The 24,422-nt window shown below is 46.7% G+C and overlaps 2 protein-coding genes across 10 annotated transcripts in view; one reads left to right on the top strand and one right to left on the bottom strand.

The window, feature by feature from the left end:
- Atrip (ATR interacting protein) overlaps nucleotides 1-13,600 on the bottom strand; it is a 24,591-nt gene extending 10,991 nt beyond the window's left edge. For 2 of the 5 annotated variants that reach the window (XM_075964494.1, XM_075964492.1), the window contains exons 1-3: nucleotides 4,497-4,860; nucleotides 2,997-3,127; nucleotides 1,962-2,132 (exon numbers count right to left, since the gene is read on the bottom strand). In XM_075964494.1, the coding sequence (XP_075820609.1) occupies nucleotides 1,962-2,132; nucleotides 2,997-3,127; nucleotides 4,497-4,746 (552 nt within the window). In that variant the 5' untranslated portion in view covers nucleotides 4,747-4,860. Of the gene's footprint in view, nucleotides 1-1,961; nucleotides 2,133-2,996; nucleotides 3,128-4,496; nucleotides 4,861-13,150; nucleotides 13,239-13,320; nucleotides 13,377-13,473 lie in introns of those variants that run through there. The other 3 variants (XM_075964495.1, XM_075964493.1, XM_075964496.1) reach the window with 2 other exon arrangements.
- Nucleotides 4,901-24,422, top strand: Ccdc51 (coiled-coil domain containing 51). Of its 5 annotated transcripts, none has more exons than XM_075964505.1 (4): nucleotides 4,901-5,552; nucleotides 21,329-21,648; nucleotides 22,837-23,001; nucleotides 23,453-24,422. In XM_075964505.1, the coding sequence occupies exons 1-4, from the start codon at nucleotides 5,486-5,488 to the stop codon at nucleotides 24,206-24,208; spliced, it is 1,308 nt and encodes a 435-aa protein (XP_075820620.1). In that variant the 5' UTR covers nucleotides 4,901-5,485; the 3' UTR covers nucleotides 24,209-24,422. The 5 variants fall into 5 exon arrangements, with proteins under 5 accessions (XP_075820620.1, XP_075820621.1, XP_075820623.1 ...); XM_075964506.1 differs by having other exon boundaries at nucleotides 4,959-5,245; XM_075964507.1 differs by lacking the exon at nucleotides 4,901-5,552 and adding an exon at nucleotides 13,629-13,718.

Genomic DNA, 24,422 nt, shown 5'->3' with positions numbered 1-24,422 from the left:
TTGAGACCAGTCTGATCTACATACTGAGTTCCAGAGACAGCCACGGTTACATAGTGAGAGTCTGTCTCAAAGACAAAACAAAACACATTATCTATGTCTATTGCAATATAAATGTCCTCAAATGTTAGCTGTTTTTCCATTGAAAAATACTCTAGAAAGACATGTCAGACTCTATTGTGGAAGCAGTTTATGAGGGCTAAAAACAAGCCCCATTACTTGTTTAGACTGTCTGAATCTCTAATTATAGGTCCTTGGCTGGGACTAGGGATTAAGTAAAATGATAACTGTATAGCACTCAGCATGGAGCTTGGGGAGTCAAAAAAACATGCCTTATTGGCTGACTCCCACGCCACGAGACATGCTCTGCTCCCCAAACTTCTGTCAAACTCTGAATTCTCTTCTACTTTCACAGGCCTTGGCTGCTCACCTGCTAATTAACTTAGCAGTACAGAATCCTAGAGCTTCTTGAAAGTCTGAGCAGGGTGCCTGGAAGTTTTGCCCAAACCTGTGTATATGTGCGTCACGAAACTAGAAGGAGGGTGCTAAGAGGGAGAAAAATCTTAAGTAAGCTGGGAAATTGGGTATTGGTATGCGTGTGATAGGAAAGCAGAGGGAAGGACTGAGTGGGGGAGGAAAAGGGACCTGGAAGTGCAAATGGAAGGGTGTATGCCTAGCATGCACCCTAGGTTAATCCTCTCACTAAACAAACAGGGCATGGCAGCAACTACACCTGTAATCCCAGCACTCAGGAGGCAGAAGCTTAAGGGCATCCTTGGCCACAAAGTGACTTTAAGGCCAGCCTGGGCTACATTACCATGTCAAGAAAAAGTCACGTTTATGTTTCCCAACAACCTTTGTTCTGTGAAGGTACGAGTGTATGTGCATATATAATTTGCTAAAGGAAGTAATGGAGGCAGACACTACTTGTTACTGTCCACCTCACTGCTCCCTTACACAGTAAAAAGGGGGAACAAAGATGTTCTGAAGGAAAGTGGTGGTAGATACTGGACACCAATCATTTTCTTTGCAGAACACAACCTTCCTTTCCTACCTCTGGCTGGGATTTAAATGATAGTTATCCTTTGCTTTTATAGCTAATCTGGAAACAGGTACCTGGCTTAATGCCAGTCATTTGCTTTTTAAAAAATCTTAAGTTAGAGATAGGGAACCTCAGCCTTTCTTCTTCTTCTTCTTTTTTTCTTTTTGAAACAGGGTCTTACTATGTAGTCCAGGCTGTCCTTGGACTTATGGTAACACTGTTGTTCCAGCCTCCCAAGTGCTAGCATTACAAACATGTATTTACCATGCCTGGCTGAGAAAGCCCAAGTCTTAATTGTACTCTGGAGTTTTGAAATGTATGTTCATGAGCCTGGGAGTCAGAACACACTACTGAGAGAGCAGAAGGTCTCTTTAACAGAGACCCAAAACATATCCTGGTAAGCCATAGAACATCCCTGTCTTCCTAGACTTTGGACATGGTGCTCATATATTTCCTTTTTGGTAAGTTGAGTAACTGAATTTCTTATCTAACAAAGAACCCTAATTCAAGCCTATTCCTAAACACTCTAAGCTAGTGATTTATTCCTGCCACGACTAACAACCACAGGAAAGCAGAGTTTCATCTTAGTCCTTTTCCAAACCAAATGCACATCCTGGAAGAAAGGTGCACACCGTTTATTAAGAGCAGAAAGTATTTAAGACATACAATGATTGAATATTTCCAGGCAACACTGGCTATTGCTTCTATTTTGTTTATTTTTTTTAGAGACATTGTCTCACTATGTAACCTTAACTGGCCTGGAATTCACTATGTAGACTAAACTGACCTAGAGCTCATAGACATCTTCTGCTTCCTTCGATTAAAGGGATGCACCACCACAGTCAGCCTGGTTATTGCTTCTAATGGAATTTAGCGAATAGGCAAAACTACTGTCCATATCAAAGCAAATGTTCTGAGTCACCTTTTTAGAGAACTCCTTTTCTTTTTCATTGAGTGCTTGAGTCTTCTCTTGCTCAAGAAGGAAATGTGATCTTCTCTGTTCTTCTAGAATGGATTCTGTCTGATGCAGTGAGTCACGCAAAATTTTAATTTCTCCATTCTTAATTAGGACTTCTTCTTCCATTGATTTCAGCTGTAAATTATGCCCAACCAGTTGATATTCAGCAAGAACTGTTTTAGAATACACTTGCCCCTTATATATAGATTCTTTCAGCTTTGATTTAACACTATGGGTCACACACTTCACAGAACTAAAATTCCATGTTATAGTCCTGATTTTCTTAGAGGTATCTACAGATGGCCATATGAAAGATATCTAATTGCTTACAAAACTAATGAAATAGCAACCTCTATGATGGGGTGTTCCTCATATAAAGGTACAGGTTATGGGGGCTAGAGATGGCTTAGCTACTAAAAGCACTTATTGCTCTTGCAGAGGACATAGGTTCCTTTCTCAGTAACCACATCAGGTGGCTCATAACCAGTTGTAACTCTAGTTCCAGAGGATCCAACACCCTCTGCATGCATGTGGTGGCATTCTCCCCCCAATATTTTCATTTCAGGACGATTAATCTAGATGCTTGTTTTAAAGTTTACACATATATTATTTATATATATATATTTTTTAAAAAGAACTGTTTATTATGTGTGAAGTATCCTGCCTGCATGTATACATGAAGGCCAGAAGAGAGCGCCAGATCTCAGTACAGATGGTTGTGAGCCACCATGTGGTTGCTGGGAATTGAACTCAGGACCTCCGGAAGAGCAGCCAGTGCTCTTAGCCACTGAGCCATCTCTCTAGCCCCCAACTTTTACATATTTTACACAATTCTTTTTAATACCTAAATGAATGAATTAGCTACAAGTTACAACAAGTTAGGGCTGGAAGTATAGTTTAGCTGTAGAGCGGTTCTGTTTATAGCATGTGTAAAGTCCTGGGTTCAATTCTCAGCATTAGACTAAATAAGCAAGGAAGGAAACCTCACAAGTTACATACCTTTTCTTTAAGTTCGTTGTATTGTATCTGAAGTACTTCTAATTCAAAATTATCTTTAACTGGAATGTTTTCTCTGTTTTTCCTCATAGGACTATTTGATAACCCATCTAATTGGCGAATCTTATCAGCACCTGTATAAAAACAGTTCCCATTAACTGAGCATGGTGGCACAGAACTATAATCCCAGCTCTTGGGAGGCAGAGGTACAGGGAGCTCAAGTTCAAGGATAGCCTAGTTATAGAGTGAGAACCTGTCTTGGAAAGAAAATCCCATATATACTTCATATATATACTTCAGGACTCAGTATATACCCACCCTTGTCATAAAATGCTTGTCTTAAGAGACAAATTGAGAAAGACCCGGTAGACAATATTTATCAGTACTTTTCAGTCTCAGAACATGATATAAATTCATGAAGAACCCTTATGAAATAGCACATCTGGATACTCTCCCTTTATACCCTCACCCAGTTTTAAGAGTCTCAGCTAATAGCTAAGACTTCACTGGTTGTAACTCTAATATATCATTAATATTATTTACTGCAGTAGACTAGGCATAGGATCTGCTAGTCTTTAAAGACGCAATGGTGAACAAAATGGATATATTCCACGGGGGAGATGGGGCTCCAGGGATGGATTAAGGTAAAGGAAAGAGGAGGAGTTGCCTGTGCCACCGGATGGAGAGTAGTGCTAACCACTGCCCTATCAAACATCTGGTCAGCAATGAGCGTTTTCTAGTGCCTGGTTTTCCTGGCAGTATTGCTGGAGAGATGGGGGTCCGTGTTTCCAGGAATAATCCTATGTTTCAGATGCCTTAAGTGTTAAGTACAGATGCAAACGGTCCATTGAATCCTGACAGTCCACAGATTTTAAGATGTTTTGGTATTTCTTGTTCATTGCCTATGGCCGTTGCCACTCCGAACCTTTGTTTGGGTAACTAGCATAGATTACTGGTTGAATAATAATCATCTCTTGCAGCCGGGCGGTGGTGGCGCACGCCTTTAATCCCAGCACTTGGGAGGCAGAGGCAGGCGGATCTCTGTGAGTTCGAGACCAGCCTGGTCTACAAGAGCTAGTTCCAGGACAGGCTCCAAAACCACAGAGAAACCCTGTCTCGAAAAACCAAAAAAAAAAAAAAAATCATCTCTTGCCTCTGCCAGAGGCTTCCCATGCTCATGCCGTCCAAGGGTTACAGTGGGCTGCGTAAAATCTAAATCCTCTCACATGGGTTGTGACAGTCCTGAGGTAGTCGTAGTCATGTTTCAAGGAAAATAAATAACAGTCTAGCTGTCTGTATTTCAAGTCTGGGTGGATGAGGCCTTTTGACAGCTGTTTTAACCACCAAATCGAAGGACTTTTTGAAACAGAATCGCCCTTAGATCGGGGTGCTCCTTCGTCTTAAAAAGAGAAAGGGAAGCGGTGCAAGACTCCAGTGCCAAAGTCACCGCGTTGACGAGTTATGCACCACCCCCGGGGGAAAGGCGCCCCCATAAGCACTCACTGGACAGGTTCCGAGGCGCGACCGGACACTGGCTCAGGGCCTGTGACGCGAGGATGTCGAGTTCCTCTAGGTCGTCGGCGGTGAATTCCGCGTGCGCGCCGAATGGGTCTTCGGGGTCCGGGACCGTAGTCTCAGTGACGCTCCGGGCCCGCTTGCTCGGAGGGTTCTCGAAGGCCCGCGATAGGCCAGGGAGAGGCGCGGGGCCGCCGCTCTGCTTCCTGTGGCTGTTCGGTGCGGGGGTCCCAGCCATGAATTCCTTCAACCCGCAGCGTCCGTGGACGCCAAGCACAGCCCTGTCCGCGGCAAGCCCAACCTGGCCCAACCGCCCGCGCGCCGCCGCTCCCTCTAGCCTCCGGCCAATCAGCAGTCAGCTGGCGGGCGCAGAGAGATGACGCAAGCAGAGCGCGCTGTTACACCTGACAGGTTCCTGTCTGTCTCAGCTCAGGACCGCTAAATCGCCGCTTGTGCCGGGGCGCTGTGCAGCTCTACCGGGATAACTCGTGTGGCGGGATCGCGGAGCGTCTGACCAACGGCACCTGTGACTGTCCCCCTGGCTTGTGTAGAACACTGAGCCTCCGAGAAGCAGTTCGCCTTGAATCGAGACGGGCAGCATTCAGGGGTCAGCTCTATTTCACCTCACGCATCGCGGTTGACTCACCTGGCCTGTGTCCCGAGACTGTCTCAGGGAGGAGAAGGAATGCAGCGGTTCTTCTGAATGCGGAGATCTTCCAGAATAGCGAATGTTTCGAGTATGTGTGAATTTGAGAAAAGTCTGGGAAGGGTGAGCTCGAGAACGGTGTGCCTGTTGAGAACTTCTCGGACTGTTAGCTTTCGTTTATTTCTCGGAGAGTCTTTATGTTCCGAACGCTGGTTGTATAGAGATGAATGAAGGCCAAGAAGTCAAGGAAAGCTTCCTGTGAGCGGTCCTTGAATTGCCCAACAGGTTGAGGGGAGATTGGCAAGAAAAATGGGTAAGAGGGTGATGCGCGATGTTACTGAGAAATATTCAACTTCGACAATGCTACCAGGTGGAAGTTACTGCGGCAGAGAGAGGAGGTAAAACTTCACAGGGGAGCAAAGAGTTGGGTTTTGCTTGGGTGTGAGCAGAAGTGGTGGGCGGAACAGTTAGCGGGAATGGGGGAATTGGAGAGCAACAGGATCGAGACTTTTCTACTCCGCTTGCTCGGTGCCAGGCTTAGCTCGTGAGCCTATCAATCTGCTAAAATATCGGGTCAGAGAGTGCTCAGGTCTAGAATGCCTTAGGTCTTCTGTTTTTTTAGATTTGTTATTTTTTATGTATATGAGTGTTTTGCCTGCATATATGTCTGTGCACCACACGCATGCCTGGTGCCTACAAAGGTCGGAAGGCAATGGCTCACTTAGAACTACCTTAGTTTTTTTTTTTTTATTCAACTGCTAATAGTTTCCCTTAGCTTTCCAATATAATTGACATGTAACCAAAGCTGGCCTGAAACTCCAAAATGTCCTTCCTTCTCTCTGACTGCTGGGATTATAAACCTGAACCACCATCAAGCTGTTTTTGTTTCTTGAGATGGCCTCGTACTTCCAATCCTCCTGTGTCAGTCGCCAAGTGCTAGAATTGTAGGTGTGAGTTACCATGCCTGACTGAATACCCAAGTCTTACTAACTAAGGTCTGTGGTTCAGAAAAGAGACTGGACTGTTCATTGTCAGGTAGGATCAGATTCCAGAAAATAAAAGAGAAGTAACTTCCGTTGGGGGGCAGGAAGCCATGACTGCTGACTTTTTGTTTTTGTCGTTCGTTGTTGTTCTTGTTGTTGTTGTTGTTTCCAGCAGCTTGGGGCTGGGGGCCAGCTGGCAAGACTCCATGGTCCTAAAGCTCAAAGAAGGTGCTGTTTTTTATGTGTATGAGTGTTTCGCTTACATGTATGTCAGAGGCCAGACGAGGGCATCAGCTCCCCTGGAACTAGAATTATAGTGAGTCACCATGTGGGTGCTGGGAATTGAACCCTGGCCCTCTAGAACAGCCAGTGCTATTAACTGCTGAGCCATCTCTCCAGTCCCCAAGTTGGTTTCTGATTCTCTTGCATCAACTGACCGAGTGCTGGGATTACAGGTGTGTGAGCTGGGCATGCCTGTAATTCCAACTGCTCAGGAGGCTTGGGCTGGGGAAATCACAAATTCAGGGTCTGCCTGAGCTACTTAATAAGATCCTGTCTCATAAAAAAAAAAAGATATCCTCAGGGAAGGTTTATTACTATTCCCAGTTGTATAAATGGCCTAGAGGGAAAGTAAGTCTTGTGCCTCTCAATTAGGTTTTTCAGGAAATATATATGGGGTTTGGACAGTGTTAAAGTTATTTGCTTAGAATATTCAAGGCTCTGGATTTGATTTCTGGCATCCGGTCTCCCCTAAAATATTTCTGGGCATGATGGCACCAACCTATCATCCCAGCTGAGGCAGAAAGATTTTAGTTAAGGCCCTCCTAGTCTATACGGACCAAGTTCCAGGCCAGTCTGTGATTAGACCCTATCTCAACTCCCTCCTTCCCAAACAAGATTGGTTTCTAGTCCAGAGTTTTTTACTTAGTGTTTGGTGGCAGATAACATCTGGTAAGAACTACCGCTTTACAGAGTATAATCAGGGAAGTCACTAATTTTTTCCAGAACTGGAGTCTGAAAACTAGGGCTCTTCACATGAGCTACATCCCTAGCCCCATTTTTTACATTTTTTGACTGTTACTCAGTCATGCCTTCAAGTTGTGATCCTCCTGCCTCAGTTTCCCAAGGAGTTAGGATTTTCTAAAGGTAAGACTAAGGAATCGAGTTGGTGACACAGTGAAGGGCTTGGGCTTCCTCACTGCTTTGCAAGGATCTCTTTGTGTGTGCTTGCTATTGTGTATTCTTTTTTTTTTTAAATATTTATTTATGTGGCCGGGCGGTGGTGGCGCACGCCTTTAATCCCATCCCCTGGGAGGCAGAGACAGGCAGATCTCTGTGAGTTTGAGACCAGCCTGGTCTACAAGAGCTAGTTCCAGGACAGGCTCCAAAACCACAGAGAAACCCTGTCTCAAAAAAGCAAAAAAAAAAAAAAATTATTATGTATACAATATTCTGTCTGTGTATGCCTGCAGGCCAGAAGAGGGCACCAGACCCCATTACAGATGGTTGTGAGCCACCATGTGGTTGCTGGGAATTGAACTCAGGACCTTTGGAAGAGCAGGCAATGCTCTTAACCTCTGAGCCATCTCTCCAGCCCTATTGTGTATTCTTTAGCCACTAACAAAAACAAACAGAAAACAGAGCTGGGCATTAGTGCCTCATGCCTTTAATCCCAGTACTTGGGAGACAGGCCGGGTCTCCATAGGACAGCCAGGGCTCTATGGGGTGCAACCTAGCAAGCAAACAATAAACACAGCGAGAGCCTTGCAGTGGTGATGCAAGCCTTTAATCCCAGCACTGGGGAGGCAGAGACAGGTGAATCTCTGTGAGTTCGAGGCAGCCTGGTCTACAGAGCAAGTTTCAGAACAGGCTCCAAAGCTACACAGAGAAACCCTGTCTCGGAAAACAAAACCAAAAGCAAGCAACAACAACAAAAAAAAAAAAAAAAAAAAAAAAAACAAAACCAAAACCAACCAAGTGAGGTTTGTCTTTACCCCAGACTACTGTGGCTGCAAATGGACTAGAGGGTGAATAGTAGAAATCAGAAGGCAAGGAATGGTGTCCAGACCACTTAGAGCAACAGTGGCGGTTTGTCACCCTTTTGAGGGTCACATATATTTACATTGCGATTCATAACAGTAGCAAAATTAGTTACTAAGTAGCAATTAAAAGAATTTTGATTGGGGGTTACCACAAGAACTGTATTAAGGGATTATAGTCTTAGAAAAGTTGAGAACTGCCTTAGAGCCTGATTTTAAGAACTTTGGCTTCTCTTTTTAAGTACTGAAGATTGTTAAGCCAACGAAAAACAATTATGAGTTGAAGTTTAACAAGATCAGCTTTTCCTCCTTTGCATGTTGAAGCCCAGGCTTGGGAGTCTTATTCATTGAGGCAGGGTATCTCAACTGAACTCAGAGCTTACCTATATGGCTAGCTAGCTGTCCAGCTTGCTCCAGAGATCCCTTGTCTCTGCCTGAATTGCAGTTTGCTTTAAACACATGAACACATGGCAACTTCAATATCATGAAAGACAGGTGATTTTCTTTATAAAGTATACTTCTTTTACTAGTCTCTGAGAAAGCATACCATCAGATAAAGAACCACACAAGAATGATAGCCCTTGAATGAGTTGGTTTAATTCAAAGTGATATAGAAATCAGAGTACAACAAAGACAAAACAGCAGGCTCTGACAGGATTCCAAACTGGGTTCGCTTTCAATTCACAGCTGAGGTAGGGACTGCTGAACACTAAAGACAATGAGCCATTGTATTATTTATTTTATTATTATTATTTTTTTTACAAAAGTTTATTACAATGTACAACAGGCTCCAGGATAACACTTCATTTTAACTATAGGTGGCAATGATGTTATAGTAGGGGATCCAGATGTTTAACAGGCTCCAGGATAACACTTCATCCTAGCTGTAGATGGCAAAGATGTTATGGCAGGGAATCCAGATGTTTAAATAGGAATGGAAGAGGGTCACCATCATCTCAGATATGAGGAACAGCTTACTTTTTGCCAGATTTCTTAATTCCACCTGTGGCTGCAAAAAGAAAAGTCAATCAGGGAAAAATATACTTGTGACTAAAAAGCCTCAAGGGTCCTGGTAATACCTGGCTCTTGTGCTGGGTATTTGCTATGACACAAACACGCACAATTCCTTCATCAACACCATCTCTCCTACAAAGACAGAGCATAGCTGAGGCAGGGGCCATGACTCAAGAGCTGCGGACTACTCTCTATACTATTGTGTCCTTCAGATTGGCTTATTAATGCTCCTCACAGCAACCCACGTTACAGATAAGTAGTTCTGGATGTTTGGTGACTTCAAGGTTATAAACTAGTATGTGAGAAGCCTCAATTCTCATCTGGTGGTTTGTCTTTTCTGTTTTTAAAGTGTTTTATTTTTTGTTTACAGTAAAGTCTTAAAACAGTAAGGGTGGGCTTCGAATTCACTCTCCTTTTTTTTGTGGGCTCCCCCCACTGGTTTTTTGTTTTGATTTTCTTCTCCTTCTTAAAACAGAGAAAGAACACAGAAGTTGGTGTGTAGGGAGGTGGAGAAGATCTGGAAAGAGCTGGGGGAGGAGAAAACATGATCAAAATATGATGTAGGTTCCCCCTGTATACCATTGGCTAATAAAGAAGCTTCCTTGGATCTATCACAGGGTAGATGAGAACAAGGCAGGAATTCCAAGCAGAGATAGAGGAGAAAGTAGGCAGAGTCAGAAAGACTCCACGTAGCCACCGCAGGAGACAGATGTGCCAGAACCTTGCCAGTAAACCATGAGCCTCGTGGTAAAATATAAAATAATAGAAATGGGCTAATTTAAGATGTAAGAGCTAGCTAGAAATACACTTAAGCTACTGGCCAAACAGTATTGCAAATAATATAGTTTCTATGTGATTATTTCGGGTCTGGGAGGCCGGGAACAAATGAGCAGTCTCCACCAACAAACGTATACTGTATGAAAAAAAGGTTTTATTCTTTTTTTTTTTTTTTTGGTTTTTCGAGACAGGGTTTCTCTGTGGTTTTGGAGCCTGTCCTGGAACTAGCTCTTGTGGACCAGGCTGGTCTCGAACTCACAGAGATCCGCCTGCCTCTGCCTCCCAAGTGCTGGGATTAAAGGCGTGCGCCACCACCGCCCGGCCTGAAAAAAAGGTTTTAATCAGGTATGGTGGTACATGTGATTAGCCCCAGCACTTGGGAGGCAGGGGCGAGTCTGAGGCCAGCCTGGTCTACATACTGAGTTCCAGCAGTCAGGACTATAGATAGCAGTGATTTCCAGCCTTCATAAACCTGCAACCTTTTAATACAATTCTTCATGTTGTGATGACCCCCAGCCACAGAATGGTTTTTGTTGCCACTTTATAACTGTAATTTTGCTACTGTTATGAATCATAATCCAAATATCGGTGTTTTCAAATGGTCTTAGGCAACCCATGTGAAAGTGGCTTGACCCCAAGGGATTGTGACCCACATGTTGAGAAACCCTATCTCAAAAAATTCATCTTTCTGCCTAGGTCTCTCTCAGCCTCCCCAGGTGTTAGGATTAGTGGTATACACCACCATGCCAGGGCTCTACCTAAGAAGCCTAACTTCTAACTGCATACTTTTTTCCCTTTCACATTTTATGTGCCTGCATTTGTGGCCAGAAGCTCACCCTAGGTTGTATTCCCCATCAACCTAGTGGTTTATCTCACTGACCCAGAGCTTGCCAAGTCACCGCCATCAGGAAAAACTGCATATTCTTAACTGCCACACTACAACACACTATATCCCATTTTATATTCCTGGACTGGCTTTTTGTGCCTTCAATTTAAAAATACCACTCCAAAGCCAGGCAGTGGTGGCGCACACTTTTAATCACAGCACTCAGGAGGTGGAAGCAGGCAGATCTCTTGTGAGCTTGAGGCTAGCCTGGTCTAAAATGCAAGTTCCAGAACAGTCAGGGCTGATACACACAGAAACCCTGTCTCAAAACAAAACAAAACAAAATGAAAGCTACTACATTTGGTACTAAGTATATAATTAGTGAAATGTTTGTACAATTAATTATGCCTAACATAAGGATGAAGGTGCAGCGGAGCAGTGATGGCACACGCTTTTAATTCCAGCATTCGAGAAGCAGAGGCAGGTGGATCTCTGTGAATGAGGCTAGCCTCGTCTACATAGTGAGTTCTAGGACAGCCAAGACTATAGAGAAACCCTGTCTTGAGGGGGAAAAAAAGGATGAGGGTGTAAAAGAACTATGATAAATCTTTCGATAAAGTTAGGCACAGAGTCACATCCCAGCATTCTGAGGACAAGGTAGCAGGATAAGGAATTCAAGGCAAGCTCATGTCATACCAGGAGACCTTGTTTAAAACAAACAGGAAGCAAGCCCAAAATAGATGGTGTTCAATAAGAAGTATTACCAGTTGGATTTCCCTATCAGAAATTCCTGGGACCAAAAGAGTTTAGGGCTTGGGGGACTTTTGCACATACACATTTCAGGGATGGGACCCAATTATGAACACAATGCTCATTTATGCTTCACACACAGCCAATGCATATAGTTTGAAGTTAATGTAATATAACACTTCCACCCCCACATGCAATGCATATAGTCTGAAGTTAATGTAATAACACTTCCACCCCCACATCCAATGCATATAGTGTGAAGTTAATGTAATAACACTTCCATTTCCTCAGCATTCTGACTGCAGCTCATCACCCAAGGTCAGGAGTAGATTTTCTACTTCTAACAAGGTTTCAGATGTGGAGCATTTTGGATTTACAGATTATAAATGCTCAATCTGTATAGGTCTTCAAGGTTTGAACCTTTTTAACATAAACACAGATAAAAGGAAGGCACCAGGTATCTGACTTCATTGCCATGTGGATAACAAGAGATCAGGCCTACTGTAATAGGTCTTGGGGTGACAGTTTCCAGTATATGCCACACTGATACCAGGCAGAATCAGCACTAGTTAGAAAATGCAAAATAGTGCTTTTACAATGTACACAAAGCCAGGCTGGTGGCACAAACTCCAACCTCAGCTATCTAGGAGATGAAGGCAGGACAATCATAAATTCAAGGCCAGCCTGAGAAAATTAGCAAAAACATGTCTCAAATAATAATGACGGTGTAGGTCTTGTCTAGCATGCATGAGGTACTGCAATAAAAAAGAATAAGAAGAGGCAAAGCAATTAAAAAACAAAGTAACAAAAAATGGGATTAGAGTGACAGCTCAGCAGTTAAGAGTGCTGGCTGCTCTCCCAGGGGACCTGGGTTTGATTCCCAGGTCACAACCATCTGAGATCTGATACCCTTGTCTGGTCTCTCAGGGCACTGCACACACATGGTACAGGGATATGCATGAAAAACATACACAGAAAACACAAAAATAAATAGGTTTTTTTAAATGCAGAATTAGGACTGCTGGGCCTGTAATTCACTCCTAAGAGGCAGAACCATGGGGAAGATTGGGTTAGCAAGGTAGAGTGAGAAACGTGGGGCATAGGACACTGTTTCCCGGCATAGTCACAAATAAACACAAAATAGCACGCAGAGCAAAATACATATTAAGATCCGTGGACTTTTATCTTTTAGTCTAGACACACCCAAAGGTGACTCAGGACTCAACATTACAGATATGTAAGCAGCAAGTAAAAGTTCTACGTTATAATGTAACAAACTATAAAGAAGCCAGAAACTGGACGATATTCAAAAGTGTAGCTATATGCCTCTGTTCGGAGTACCTTTTCGTGTTTCCATTTCTGTAGCTTCCCTACGGACTGGAAGCCCAAGGTGTCCACGAGGCAAGAGATATTATTTTCTGGCCACATTTCCACTCCCATCCCTCCGTACTGCTGCAAAGCCAAGACAGGCCGGGGATTTGGCCAGCGTGGACACGAGGGTCCCGCAATTTCACCAAGGACCCCAGGAACAGAAGACCTGTTTGGCCCTCGTACCTACACTGGCTCTGAGCATTTGTCTCTCAGAGCTGCGCTTCACCCTCACTTACCCAGGGGTCCCTTCCCCGCGGCCTTGGCTTTTAGCTCCTCGAGTTTCTTCTGCTCCTCTTTTTGTTTCTGCTTGAAAGCCTTATCTTCCTGCGGAGAGGCAGAGCAGGTTCACTCCAGGCCAGTCGCCCACTCCCTCAGCGCCCGCCCGCGCCTCCGCTCCCGTCCTCACCTCGTCCATTTCCTTGGCCTGCTTCTTGGGCTGTTTCAGGGGCTTCTTTTTGCCACCTGTGGGCGACACGAGCATGCTCGGCCCATCCCCGCCATCCACCGCCCTATTCGTTCTTACCCGTCCATCCGTCCCCCAGACCCCAAACAGCCTTACCTTCCCGGCCAGACATGGCGCCTCCAGACACCCCCTTCTCCAGACCCTGATCCTAAGCCGGAAACGGAGCTTACTACTGGCGCCTATGCCGCGCGGCGGGCTCGCTGATTGGCTTCTAAGCAGGAAGTTACCCTCACGTCTTTTAAAGGACGCGCTCTCCAGGGGAGGGAGCTACCCGGTCAGAGGTCATTTGAGTGGCAGCCGCGGGCCTTACCGCTGGAGCCTAATAGGCTTAGGCTCTTAAGGTACGAGGCGGAAGGACGATCCGAAACCTCGGGGGGGGGGGGCTGGGGGGCGTATGGCTATAAGGCCTGTCATCAAGCACAGAAAGAACGTGGTGCAGGTAGAGGGGCAGGCGCGTGCGAAGCTCCTTTCCGGAACCCAGGAAAGCACAGCTGGCTGGAACGATAGAGAATGGGAGATGGCCATGGCCAATTTCACCTGGTCCTCAGCTTCGGAAGCCGCGGAAGAAGTTTGGACTTTATGAAATAATGAGTGTAACCGTTTGCAAATTCTTCTTCTAGTTCATTCTTGTTGACTGTGTACTATATAGACAGTACTCTGGACTGACATTGTTCTTGTTGACTGTGTACTATATAGACAGTACTCTGGACTGGGCGATTCAGCAAAGCTGACATTGTAGCAAGGTAAACCTAGAGCAAAGCAAATAAGTAAACTATGTATCACATATTATATGTGACCTGTCTAGGGAGAAAAAAGACGCAAAGAAAGTGGTTATGGAATATTCCCTGGGGCGGGGGTAGAATGTTCGTTTTTGATAGGGTGACTTCATGGACTATTTGAGCAGGACTTGACGAAGGCCACGGAGCCACCTCTAAGTGAGCCAGTACCAAGACCCTGAGGTGAGGGCTTGCCTCTCGCGTCCAGTCCTTCATGACTGAAGGGAGGGAGAAAAGAGACCCTAGTGGGAAGTGCAGTCAGAGGAATGAGTCGGATCCCCTGTAAGCTGTGAAGACTTTGACTTTTGCCTTGAAAGAAACATGGGACTGTTGAAGAATTTAAGCAGAGACCTGAGATTGCCGGCATCTAAAAAGACCACTGGCTGTTTGTTGATAGCTGACCTCAGAGACTGGAGTAGAGAGGCAGAAGCCCAGCAGAGATAGTCCAGCCGCAGAGTGTTGGTCATTGAAACCACTTTGTAGCCCTGGCAGAGCTAGAAGGGACGGGCACCTGGTTTTAGAAAGTCAGTGGAATTTTGCTAATGGAATGGATTGAGATCAGAGAGAAAACGGAGGGTCTAGGGTTATGTGAGGTTGTCAGTCTAGCATTTGTACGTGAATTACCGTAAACCATGGTGGAGAAGAGCATGGCAAAAGCAGTTTGGTAGATAAAGTTAGATTAGATTTTCAAGCAGTGATATGGGCTGGACATTTAGGTAATATAGAATCTGGAGAAAAAGTCTTGACTGAAGAAGTCACAGATGTGGGGGGTGTGCACGAGGGTCTTACACATGTTAGACAACTATACTCCCAGCTTTTGGAAAAAATATTAATTTTAATTATGAGTGTGTGTGTGTGTGTGTGTAAAAGAGAGTGAGCAAGCAAGAGAGCGCTCAGAAGCTAGAGCCATCAGGTACCCCAGACTTGGAGTTACAGGCAGTTGCGAGCTGCCCAGTGTGAGTGCTAGGAACCAAACTCTAGCTTATATTCCCTCTTAACCATCTCTCCAGCCCAGTTCTTGTTCTTGTTCTTGTTCTTCTTGTTCTTGTTCTTCTTCTTCTTCTTCTTCTTCTTCTTCTTCTTCTTCTTCTTCTTCTTCTTCTTCTTGTTTTTCAAGATAGTCAGTTATTATTCTTTAATACAGCTTTACTGATCTAAAACTCACTATATAACTGTATAACTCAGCTACCTAATTTGTACAATTCAGTGATTTTTTTTAATGCATGAAAGATTATGCAAATATTACTACAACCAATGATAGAAGCATTTACTCTTGCTCTCTCTGGGGTTTGAAACAGAGACTCCCTGGGCAGTGGTGGCACACAACTTTAATCCCAGCACTTAGGAAGCAGAGGCAGGAGGATCTCTGTGAGTTCTAGGACAGCCAGGGCTACACAGAAAAATCCTGTCTCAACAAACTGGAGTGGGGTGGGGGGGAAGAAGAAGAAAGAAAAGAAACAGATTTACTGTGTAGACTGGACTAGCCTGGGACTTGGAAGTCCGCCTGCCTGTCAGCCTCCCGAGAGTTGGGATGGTGGGTATGAGCATCGTTTTGAGTATGAGGAATGCTTTTGCATTCTTCTCCAACACTGGGGATGTAGCCCAGCACTTCCCCCATGCGAGGGAAATATTGTACCCCCTACCTACATCCCTAGCCTTGTAGCATTTTGTTTTGGTTCATTAATAGATTTTTAATTTTTATTGGTATGTGTGTGTGCCTGCTTGTCCATCCATGTACCACATGCATGCAGTGCCTTTGGAAGCCAGAAAAGGGAGTCGGAGCCCCTAGAGCTGGAATTACAGGTGATTGTGAGCCATGTGATACAGGTCCCGGGAACTAAGCCCTGGACCTCTAAAAGAGTAGCAATCATCCTTAACCCCTGAGGCTTCTGTCCAACCCCAAAACCAGTTTTTTGAGTTTGTTTTTGAGACCGGGGCTAACCGTGTAGTCTGGATTAGTCTAGAGCACACAAAGATCTGCCTGCTTCTGCCTTATGTGTGCTTGGATTAAAGACGTGTGTCATACCCAATTATAATGTAAATTATTTAAAAATATGCTCTATTATATATGTGTGTAATATAATATTATATATGTGTGATATATATTATTATTGTTCGTTTTTTGTTTTTCAAGACAGGGTTTCCCTGTGTAGTCCTTGCTGTTCTGGAACTCCCTCTGTAGATCAGGCTGGTCTCAAACTCATAGAGATATGGCTGCCTCTACCTCCCGAGTGCTGGGGTTAAAGTTGTATGCCTAGCTTTTTATTTATTTATTTTTGAGACAGCATCTCTGTATCCTTGGCTGACCTGGAACTTACTATGTAGACCAGGCTGGCCTTGAACTCATAGAGATCTGCCTGCCTCTGCTTCTTGGGTGCTAGGATTAAAGGCTTGTACCACTACTCCTAGCCCTCATATTTTATTTTAATCACATGTACATATATGTGTCTGTCTGGAGTAATGTGCACATAAATGTATGTGCCCATGGAGGCCAGAAGAGGGCAATGACTCCCTATAGTTGGAGTCACAGGTGGTGGCAAGCACCCATCTGCATACTGGGAACCAAATTTGTCTCCTCTGCAAGACCAGAACGCTCTCTTCACCACTGAGCCGTCTCAGCCCCCTCTAGCATTTGTAAATCCAGAAAACTGTATGCAAGAGGAACCTGAGCACTGTGTCTGGCCATTTAGGGAGATGAGGACAAGTGAAGCCAATTGAAGTGGCTTTTGAATGAAGAGGTAGCTCTCACAAGGCACAGGCCGATGAAGGGCAAATGCCATGAGGATCCAGGACTGGCCATCATATTTAGTGGAGGAGGTGATCTACAAGAAACAGGTGACATTTGAGCAGATACATATCTGGACAAGGGTGGGCGCAAAGGCCATTGCAGAGAGGGTTTAAATAGGAGGAGAACAGTGGAGATGAGGGTCTGGCAATCTGTCAAAGCATCTGATGGCACACAGGGACAAAGAAACGGGGCAGTTGCTAGATGAGGTGTCTCAAATGACTGAGCAGTGTCGGAGGCTGCGTGTTGCTCTTCCTAAGAGGCGGGAGAAAGTGAGGACTAGAGATCTAAATCACTGCTTGATTAGCATGTGCAAAATTCTGGCTTCTATTCTTTTCTTGCTTTTTTCTTCTTTCTTTCTTTCTTTCTTTCTTTCTTTCTTTCTTTCTCTTGTTATTTGAGACAGGGTTTCTCTGTGGAACAACCCTGATTGTCCTGGAACTCACTGTGTAGACCAGGCTGGCCTCAAACTCACAGAGATCTGCCTGCCTCTGCCTCTGCCTCCCAAGTGTTGGGATTAAAGGCACGCGCCATCACTGCCTGCCCAGCAAGATTCTGGGTTTAACTCCCAGCACTGCAGTAAGGGGCTGTGGCTGGGCAGACACTGACAACTGAGAAAGGCTGCTAGAATCTGCAGACGTGTCCCCTCCCATTTCACGTTTCTTGGTGAGAAACAAGCAAACTATCAGTTGCAAGTGAGGGTAAGAGACAGATGACAGGCCGGGGGTGGGGGTGGCACACGCCTTAATCCCAGCACTCAGGAGGCAGAGACAGGCAGGTCTCTGTGAGTTTGACGCCAGCCTGGTGTTTAGAGCAAGTTCCAGGACAGGCTCCAAAGCTATAGAAAAACCCTGTCTTGAAGAAAAAAACAAAGCAAAACAAAAAAGCCACATGACAAAAGCATGAAGAAGGCAGGGTAGGAAGCAAGCAGCCATCTGGTGGTAGTGGGAGACCTGATCTGAAAGGGCAAGAATCTGAACTCGGTTCTTAGGCTCTTGCTTAGTATGGCCTCTGTCCGTCTGTCCAGCCTCACCCCCTCAACCCATCTCTGTCTTACCTGCTAGCTGCATTGACCACCTTCCGTGTTGTAGACAACTCCAAGAGCTTCCCAGCTTTTCCTCTGCCAGCATAATTTTTCCCTTGTTGGTTGAGGGTCCTATAAGACACCTGTGGATGGATGTTGTTGAAATTGAGAGACAAGCAGTGTGTGATGGGGTGGCAAGGAGAGGCTGGAAGGAGGGCGTAGAGAGGGCAACAAGCTGGCAGTATTGACATTTTTCTCTTTGAAGTTTCTGCTATTTCCAAGTGCGTGTTTGTGCGAGGAAATACATACTGATACAGACAGCAGGAAAGGTGACTGGTAAGGAGGTCGTCAAGGAAGGCCTTACTGCAAGGGGACAATTGAGGAGACAGATGAGCCACATAGTCTCGTGGAGGAAGCAGAATGTCGCTGGGGGAGACGGCAGGGCACAGAGTCATGCAAGTCATGCCTAGCGTGTCAAAGTGGTTGGAGCAGAACATGGCTATGGAAAGAAGAAAGAGCGGGGAGGTTGGGAGGGCCTGAGCTTACTGACTTCTGCCAGATCTCTTTATGCCAAGTGACTTGGAAACTGGAGACTCTGCTCCTCCTCATGTCTTAGCAGCCCCTTGAGCTGCTGTGTCAGAAACAAGGTTTCGGGCTCCTCTCTGCCAGGTATAAGTGACATTCCAGGGCACTGAGAGCAGACAGCCAGCGGAGGACAAGCCAGGAGCTGGACTGAAAGACTGGGGGAAGTTGAAAGGAAGCAGTGACCTCAGGAAGAGATGGGGACTTTGAAGGCTGTAGGGCAATCAGAGATGTCTGAGTGCCTCTTAATTTCGGGGACCTCTGAACCATAGAATGGGGTCAAGAGAGCTGGGAAGCGGCTGTGGGTATAGTGATACAGGGCTTGTCCAGCAAGTGCCAGGCTCTGCTGGGTTTGGTCCCCAACACTGAGAGGGCTGTGGAGGGCGATAGAGGGGGAGGTGTGAGGCTGCAGTAAATGCAATGGCCAACTCATTCCTACCAAGTGTTGCTGGGAAGGACAGTGGGGATTGTGCTTGGCTGTAATGAAAAGTATATTTACAGAACTATTCTGGGGCTGTAACCTCTGTTCTGAGGGCCCTGGTGTTGGGGCTTAGGATGATCACCCAACCACCAGGGCATGAATATTGTAGGCTGCCTTGGGCATGGTCCTCCAAAGTTCAGGTAGAGCTCCAGCTTGGAACCAGTGTCACAGAGATGCCCTCTTCTGGGGCTCTCAGCAGGAGCCTACTTTGACCAGAGGGTGTGTCCCTGGCTATACAGCTTTGTTTTCAAAAGGACCAAGAGTCTCTCTGATGCTGCGAGCAGGTCTGTAAATGAGGAAGCCCCCCCATACCTGTGTTTGTTTACATATATCCTTTCCGTGTGATCAAGTTAGTATGTATATAGAGGAGAAATTATCAAAAATTATCCTGCCATCTCGTAGTTACCACCTGTGAGAAGTTTTATGTCTTGAAACTAAGGAAAAATCCCAGCCACAGTTTGAGGAAGCCTTTCTGTGTTCTCCACTTGGCCCTTCCTCCTCTTCTGTGGCCGACTCCCTTTGCTTTCTCTGGTTGGCCACCAGATGTCGCTCTGGTCAGCGTTTTAGGGCTTAATGTGGTTTGACCAGAGGACACTGCCAGGTTTTTCTGAGATTCTGGGTAACCTAGCCCTCCCTTTGGGGTTCTGAGTCCATTCTGTTCTTGGGCTGGGGCAGTGCCTGACTCTGGGTACTCCCTGTCCTGTTCAGGTCAGAGGAAGTAGGTGTTGTTAGGGCCCAAACCTGAAAGTGAGCAGAAAAGCCTGCCATGCTGAGCAGTGGCTGGGGCTGGGGAGGAAGCTGGGAAATGTGAGACAGGGACTTGGGAGCCTGAAAAGTCAGTGGGAGGGCAGAGTGATGGTGTGACCTGAACCTAAGAAAAGCAGGGGAAAACAGGTTTTCCCTCCCTGGAATTGTCCTTTCAGAGGAGAGCTAGTGGCTAGCTCAGTAATTCTGGAAGTTAGATGTGAGGGACTTGGATAAAAAACGACTCTGGAAGTTAACTTTCCCCCTCGTTCTTAGTTCCACCACTCCCAAGGGAGCTTTTTTTGTGTTTTTGCAGGACTGGGGATTGAACCTAGGGTTGCAGGCATGCTAGGCAAGTGCTCTGTGTGCTATATGCCTAGTCCTTAAAACACATCTTTACTTTTTGTTATTATTACTATTATTTTGTTTACCATTGCTGTTTGAGACAGGGTCTCACTGTGTAGTCCTGGCTAGCCTGCAACTTGCTATATAGACTAGGCTGTCCTTGAACTTCAGGCCTTCTGCATCAGCTTCAAAGAGCTAGGATTACAAACCTGTACCATCAGACCAGTCCACGGGGCCTTTGTTAATCTTTTTGTCAGCATGGGCAACCCAGGTTTGAGGATTTTCTCTGGCATTAGCAGAAAAAGCAAGCACCAAGATTCTCACCTAGGTCCTGTCAGAGACCAGGAGATGGTATGTATGTAGTTGGGGGGGTGAGAGGTGTTAAGTATTTTCTGACCAACAAACCTCTCCCCCGATGAAATAATCCCAATTAGACTGAATTAGAAAATGCTCAGGTTTAGGAATGCCAGCATGCCGGGCAGTGGTGGTGCATGCCTTTAATCCCAGAACTCAGGAGGCAGAGACAGGCGGATCTCTGTGAGTTCGAGGTCAGCCTGGTCTACAAGAAGTAGTTCCAGGACAGGCTCCAAAGCTACAGAGAAACCCTGTCTCGAAAAAAAAAAATGCCAGCACTCCCGGGTGGCACCCTAGAAAAACACAGAGGGGGTGAAAGGAGAACTGGAATGACCACTGGAGAGGGAAAAGGGGAGACCATGTGTTCATTCTCTGGAGGGCAGCTTAAATAGCCTGTGGGAGTGATCTTGACTCTGGGGGTGGGGGGGTCACCATTTGGTGGTCTTTCTTGGAGGTGGAGTCTGGACTGCAGCCACTCCCAGGGGAGGGGGGCTTATGCCAGGAGCTGGGGTGAAGCCCCCAGCCAAACATTCCAGGATTTTTTGGATAAAGATGTTAGGGGTTGAGGCGACGCTTTTAACTAAACATTTTTTAGACTCCTTGTATATATGTATGCCAGGGGGCTGGGGTGAAGCCCCCAACCAAACAGCAGGGTAGGTGGTTTTTAAGGCTTCATGGGAAGAGAGCAAAGGCATGATGTCCTGATGAGCTTTTTCCTGCAGACTCATAGGAAAGCCTGGCCTTCCCCTTGCTGTACGGGCGGAATTTAGTCTGTTCAGCACCAGGCCTAGCGTTGGAGACCCTCCTGAAGCCTAGCCTTTCTTGGTCAGGGGCTCATCTCTCTGGTCTCTTCCTCACAGCTCCTCCAATGACACGGTACAGCCCCGTGTTTGCCATGCAGCACATTGTGGGCGTGCCCCATGTACTGGTACGGAAAAGCTTCTTGGGAATGGACCTCGTTGTGACAAGGACTCTGTGCAGTCCTGGTCCCAACCAGCCCAGAGAGAAGCGACCAGAGGCCGCAGCCTTAGGGTTGTATCACCGCCTCCCCGCCCTGGGAAGAACACTGGGCCACACCATTCAGCAGCAAGCGGCCTCCACAGCCAAGGCTTGGTGGGACAGATACGAAGAGTTTGTGGGACTCAATGAAGTTCGAGAGGCCCAGGGGAATGTAACCGAGGTGAGGAGAGGAGCCAGGGTGCTTGCCTTTGCCTTCGTTTGGGGAAATACGACTTGGGTTCTTAACAAAACAGTTCCCAGCGGCACACGTGATGACAGCTGGGAACGGTGTGAACACTGTTTGACCAGGCCTTCTGTGTCCTTGACTGGCCTTGGAGTCTCTCTGTAGCCGAACTCCTGATCTTCCTGTGTCCACCTCCTGAGCCTGGGATTTCAGCTGTGTGCTACCACAGCTGGCCTTCTTTTCTTTCTAAGACAGGGTTTTGTCCAAAGTCCAGTCTGGCCCGGAACTTACAGTATATTCTAGCTGGCTGCGAACTTGTGATCTTCCTGCCTCAGAGCTGAGATTATAGGCGTGGGTCACCACACCAGCTCAGACTTGCCTTTTCTGAAATGAACATCACTGGTAGAAACATTTGACTCTCTCATGCGAAAATCTGGGTCTGTTTTACTGGGGTGAAGGTCTCTCTGTAATTATACCTACTGCTCTCTGCTAAAATGCCCTAGCCTATGACTCCCCAGTTGTATTAGGCCAGCAAATTGTCCTTTGTGGATTTTGCCTATGGTGTGAAGGCAGAGGGCGCTGGGAAACATTATATTGGGAAGTAGACCGAGCCGCCTGTGGTTTTCAAGTCCTTGGTGGCAGCGGAAGTACATCCCGTCACCTGCCCCCACCCAGATACAGAGCAGTGTGGCAAGGGAGGAGGAAACTGAGGCTTAGGCACTGGTGTCTCTTCTCCTTGGATACTGTTTGTACCAGTGAGCTTTGCTGAGTTGGAATTTCCAGGGCCATCAGCTGGAGGCTGTAGTGATGCTTTGGTGGTGGTACTGTAGGCCTCAGCAGCATACTGGAAACAGCATAAGAACATTGGTTCCTCGTGGTGGTTTCCATCCGACAGGAGTTGGCTGGTATTAGTGGACAAAGATTGTGTCACTGTTTGCTTTTTGCAAGTTTCTCAGGGGCATGTTATTTCTGCTTGAATGAATAAATCCAGTGCTTCACATGGGCGTGGCCTATGGCTGCATGTTGAGCATGCCAGAGTGAGCCGGGATTAAGGTCCAAGAACTGTTTCTACCTTTCACAGTGACACCCCAGTGACCTCTGTTCAGCTGTGGCCTTGTTGGCTGTGAAGCTGAGCCCGGATGGGGATGGGCAAAGGTCTGATGGCATCTGATGTTCTCTCTGCAGGCAGAGAAAGTGTTCATGGTGGCTCGTGGCCTTGTCCGAGAGGCTCGGGAGAATTTAGAGGCACAGCAGGCTAAGCTGAAGGAGGTGAGGGACCGTTTGGATCGGGTCTCCAGGGAGGACAACCAGTACCTGGAACTGGCCACTGTGGAGCACCGGATGCTGCAGGTGAGCCCCTCAGGCACCTGCACAGGGTCCTAGGCCCCAGCACAGCAGGTTGTGGAGGAGTTTAACCCTGACTGTTAATTAGATGCTCCTATGGTGGCCATGGCCCCAGGCTTCCAGAGCCTGTGTGCCTGCTCTTTCCTGAGTACTGGGCGAAGAGTCCAGCAAAGGACTGACACCTGAATGGTTGAAGAGTGTGTGGAGGTGCTGGCTCAGGGAATGCCGCCCACTTATTTCCTAGAGACGTGTTCTGCATGACTGCCCAGTGGGAAGATCTTGTGGCCACCTTTCACACTCCCCCCACCTCCCAGCTCTGCTCCTACCACCAGCTAGGTGTTTTTTGTCTTCTTCAGGCAGCAGGTGTTTGTGGAGCCAGGGGCAGGGGAGTGGCCCTGTGCCACTGGCTGCAGTCACAAGCTCCTGGTTGCTGCCTGACACCACTTTGCTCCCACAGGAAGAGAAGAGGCTCCGAGCAGCATACGTGCGTGCAGAAGACTCAGAGCGGGAGAAGTTCTCTCTCTTCTCTGCAGCTGTGCGGGAGAGTCATGAGAAGGAGCGCACGAGGGCTGAGAGAACTAAGAACTGGTCCCTCATTGGGTCAGTCCTCGGAGCTCTGATCGGTGTGGCTGGCTCCACCTATGTTAACCGTGTCCGGCTACAAGAACTGAAGGCCTTACTCCTGGAGGCACAGAAAGGGCCTGTCAGTCTCCAGGAGGCCATCCGTGAACAGGCTTCTAGCTACTCCCTCCAGCAGAGAGACCTCAAGGACCTTATGGTGGATCTGAGGGGCCTGGTGCACGCTGGGCCGGGCCAGGGCTCCGGGTCACCAACAGGGTCCTCTTCTACCCAAGGGAAGAACATAGAAACCCTTTCAGCTGCCATGAGAGAACAGCTCAGTCATTCCCGGCAGGTCCATTCCTGCCTAGAGGGTTTACGAGAGCAGCTTGATGGCCTGGAAAAGACTTGCAGCCAGATGGCTGGGGTGGTTCAGCTTGCAAAGGCTGCGGCACATCCAGGCCCGGTGGATCCAGTAGATGGGACCCTGCCCAGCTCTTTGCTGGAACAAGGGAGCATGGTCTTGGCCCTGTCCGATATGGGGCAGAGGCTAGAAGCACAAGTCAACAGAAATACTATCTGCAGCACTCTGGTCACCTGTGCGACCTTTATGGCCACATTGCCTGTGCTGTACATGCTCTTCAAGACCAGTTAGCCCTGGGATCCTTCTTCAAAGGGGCCTGAGGGTGGAGGCGGCTGTTGTTGGTGATATAATCAGTCTTGAGGCGCATATAGCCTCAGACTGAGTGTCATCTAAGGAGCTGACCAGCAGGTGTTTTTTTATTTTGTAGGTAATACTTATTTACATAATTATCAAAACTTTCTGTAAATGTTCAATTAAAATATCTAAGAATTTGTATTATTTAAAA

This window comes from Microtus pennsylvanicus, chromosome 3 (assembly GCF_037038515.1).
Source record: "Microtus pennsylvanicus isolate mMicPen1 chromosome 3, mMicPen1.hap1, whole genome shotgun sequence".
NCBI classification, from domain to species: domain Eukaryota; kingdom Metazoa; phylum Chordata; class Mammalia; order Rodentia; family Cricetidae; genus Microtus; species Microtus pennsylvanicus.
This window is presented reverse-complemented; position numbering and strand designations above follow the sequence as displayed.

Bases quoted from the DNA above. Each gene is read 5' to 3' on its own strand.
- Ccdc51 (XM_075964505.1), top strand. From the start codon at position 5,486: ATGTTACTGAGAAATATTCAACTTCGACAATGCTACCAGGTGGAAGTT. The intron at 5,553-21,328 runs GTAAAACTTCAC...TCTTCCTCACAG, and splicing joins TACTGCGGCAGAGAGAGGAG to CTCCTCCAATGACACGGTAC. The intron at 23,002-23,452 runs GTGAGCCCCTCA...TTGCTCCCACAG, and splicing joins TGGAGCACCGGATGCTGCAG to GAAGAGAAGAGGCTCCGAGC.